General features: G+C 36.7%; 1 protein-coding gene across 1 annotated transcript; it reads right to left on the bottom strand.

The window, feature by feature from the left end:
• Nucleotides 1-273: 273 nt before the first annotated feature.
• Nucleotides 274-1,145, bottom strand: LOC127136256 (uncharacterized). The gene is made up of 3 exons (XM_051062838.1): nucleotides 1,099-1,145; nucleotides 901-1,000; nucleotides 274-795 (listed from the first exon to the last, which is right to left on the bottom strand). Exons 1-3 carry the CDS (start codon nucleotides 1,143-1,145, stop codon nucleotides 274-276), a joined length of 669 nt encoding a protein of 222 aa, XP_050918795.1.
• Nucleotides 1,146-2,646: the final 1,501 nt, after the last annotated feature.

The raw sequence follows: 2,646 nt of genomic DNA on the forward strand, positions 1-2,646 counted from the left end.
TTGTTCAATAAAGACAACATAGATTGTAATGGAAAGGTGTGCTCGAGTGGCTAATTCTTCTCATTGAATTTCACGAATAACATAATGTAAATTAAAAAAAAAACAAAAATTGGTTATAACCAATGGGTTTCCTCCCATCCAACGCTTCTTTTCCTTCGTTAGCTTGACGCCTCATGCCTAAGGCATGTCAAGCGCAAGGGATACTCTTACGTCGGTCAATTCACTTTCCTTCTTCCCTTGTTCATCCTTACTACCTTTTTCTTCTAGTTGGTATCATGTATCTAGGTCCTCCACATACGGTGTCCATTCATACAAATTAAATACCATTTTCTCCTTGTTGAACTTCAAGACAAGTTCACATGTTTCCACATCTAATACAACTTTCCCAGTTACCAAGAATGGTAATACTAGAATAATTAACCCTCTTAAATCTCCTTTCATGTCAATTACCAAAAAATATGCAGTAAAGACTAAACCATCGACAGGCACTAACACATATTGTATGATACCAAGCGGATGAGTAACAAGTGAATCGGCTAAAGTGAGAGTCGTGTTACTCGGTATGATCTCTCCCAGTTTCAATTCTTTAAACTTATTGAGTGGCATGACATTGATACTAGACCCTAAATCACATAAAGCGTGTGGGATCAGTATTCCACCAATGGTACAAGCAATGGTGAACTTTCCTGGATCCTTCATCTTTGGCGGCAATGCTTGAGGCACTGTCATCTCATCTTTCTCTGTCATGTTCACATGTTTTTTGACCAACTTCTGCTTTGCACCCTTTAGCAATGCCTGCATAAATTTAGCAAACTTGGGAATTAGTTATAAAACCTCATGAAACGAAATACTTACATGAAGTGTAGTCAACATCTCTTTGGACTTTGCAAAAAATTATGCCTCATCTTCCTTTAATGGTTTCTTCTTAATTATAGGATAAGACAGTTTGATGTAATCAGGTAATTCTGGATAGGGATCATTTAGGAGCTGCTTCTTAGTCCTTCTCCAAGGGGAATTTTTATCTACTAATTATTTAATGGTGACTTCTCTCTCCTTTTGGTCACCCTGATTTTTACTCTCCTCTTTTTCGGTCCTCACTGCTTCCTTTCCATCAAATCCTTTTCCACTATTTCATCTTCACCCATGTTGGTGATCACCTCAAAACTTATTTCTACAGCCTTGCAAGACTCATTTTTAGGATTATATACCGTATTACCTGTAAATCCTTCCCCGATCCATGTAAGGCAGCTATTTATCTAGATAGCTGACCAAATTGCACCTCCAAATTCTTTATGGATGCATCATGGTTCTTGCTCATTGTTTTATGCTGCTTGTTTACCTGAGAAAAGCTATTATGAGTTGCTTGGATGAAGTTTTGAAAGGTCTCTTCGAGTTGATACGGTTTCCTTTTGATATGAGCTTGTTGACTTTGTTGAATCCCTTGATTTGCACCAGAATTTTGGTTATTTCTCCATCTGAAATTTGGATGATCTTTCCATCTGGGATTGTAGGTGTTGGAATAAGGGTTGTTTCTTTGGAAATTAGAAAATTTAGCCTTTCCACTTGATCCTTCCAAAGATCATATTCCATTTTCATGTCCCTCTCCACATAAATCACACCTAAGTGCTTGTACCTGACTCACGTTTGTGAGCAAATTCTTTACTTTGAATAAGTTTTGAATGATAGCAAATTGTGTGATCATTGTCTAATTGTTGGTTGTGCATTATTTCGCATGTTTCAATTGTGTTTTTAGCCTATAATATTGTTTCGTGTCTATACATAAAGATCCACATTGATACAATTCTATAAAGAACTCATAAAAACTGTTTTGTGTTAGCATGTATCAATACATGTTCTTTTACATCGATACATACACCTGTTTTAAATCACAAAATGTTTTTGGTTCAGTATGTATCGATCCATACGAGCCTTGCATCGATACATAAACTTATTTTAAATCACAAAACGTTTTTGCTTCAGTATGTATCGATCCATACGATCCTTGTATCGATACATGTTAGTTAAAATGCTCCATGGATCGATACATACGAGCTTTGTATCGATACATGCTTGTATTAATTCTCAAAAATTAATCAAAGCTACAACATGTATCGATGCATAACCTTTTGTATCAATACATAATTCTGTTTTTTCTACTAACAGCTTCTGTCTTTCATATAAGAAGCATTTTTTTGACAGTTTAGACATGTGAAGAATTCTGAGAGGGAAAAACAGTTGAAACACCAATCAAAGGAGTGTGTAGCAGCAATTGTTTTTAGAGCAGTTAGAAACCTGAAAGAGACTTCATCTTCTTCATTTTCTCAATATCTTTTCTTCAAGAACATCAACACATAATCATTCTTGTTCTTTGGATTAAAGGATCAACGAGATAACGTTCAGTGGTACGGTCAAGGATCTAGCTGAGGTGTTCAGTGGAACGATCGAGGATCTAGCTGAGTTGAAGATTGAAGGGGGTTTCGAGGAAAAACCAACTGGTTTGTCCTTCAAGAACTGAAGTGTTCTTGCGGGTTTGTTAGTCACGTTTACAGAACAGATTCAGCCTCAGCGTAGGGTTTGGAAATCGGGTGATTTCGCAAACAGGTCGTGGAACCGGTGAATTGTTTGCAATTTCTTGCAGGAAATTCT

This window comes from Lathyrus oleraceus, chromosome 4, assembly GCF_024323335.1.
Source record: "Lathyrus oleraceus cultivar Zhongwan6 chromosome 4, CAAS_Psat_ZW6_1.0, whole genome shotgun sequence".
Classification (NCBI taxonomy): Eukaryota; Viridiplantae; Streptophyta; class Magnoliopsida; order Fabales; family Fabaceae; genus Lathyrus; species Lathyrus oleraceus.

What these genes read in the sequence shown, in the direction of transcription:
- LOC127136256 (XM_051062838.1), bottom strand. Translation starts at nt 1,145, where the DNA reads ATGGGTGAAGATGAAATAGTGGAAAAGGATTTGATGGAAAGGAAGCA. An exon ending in GATTTGATGGAAAGGAAGCA is followed by an intron (nt 1,001 to 1,098) that starts GTGAGGACCGAA and finishes CCCTTGGAGAAG; the next exon opens with GACTAAGAAGCAGCTCCTAA. An exon ending in AACCATTAAAGGAAGATGAG is followed by an intron (nt 796 to 900) that starts GCATAATTTTTT and finishes AAATTTATGCAG; the next exon opens with GCATTGCTAAAGGGTGCAAA.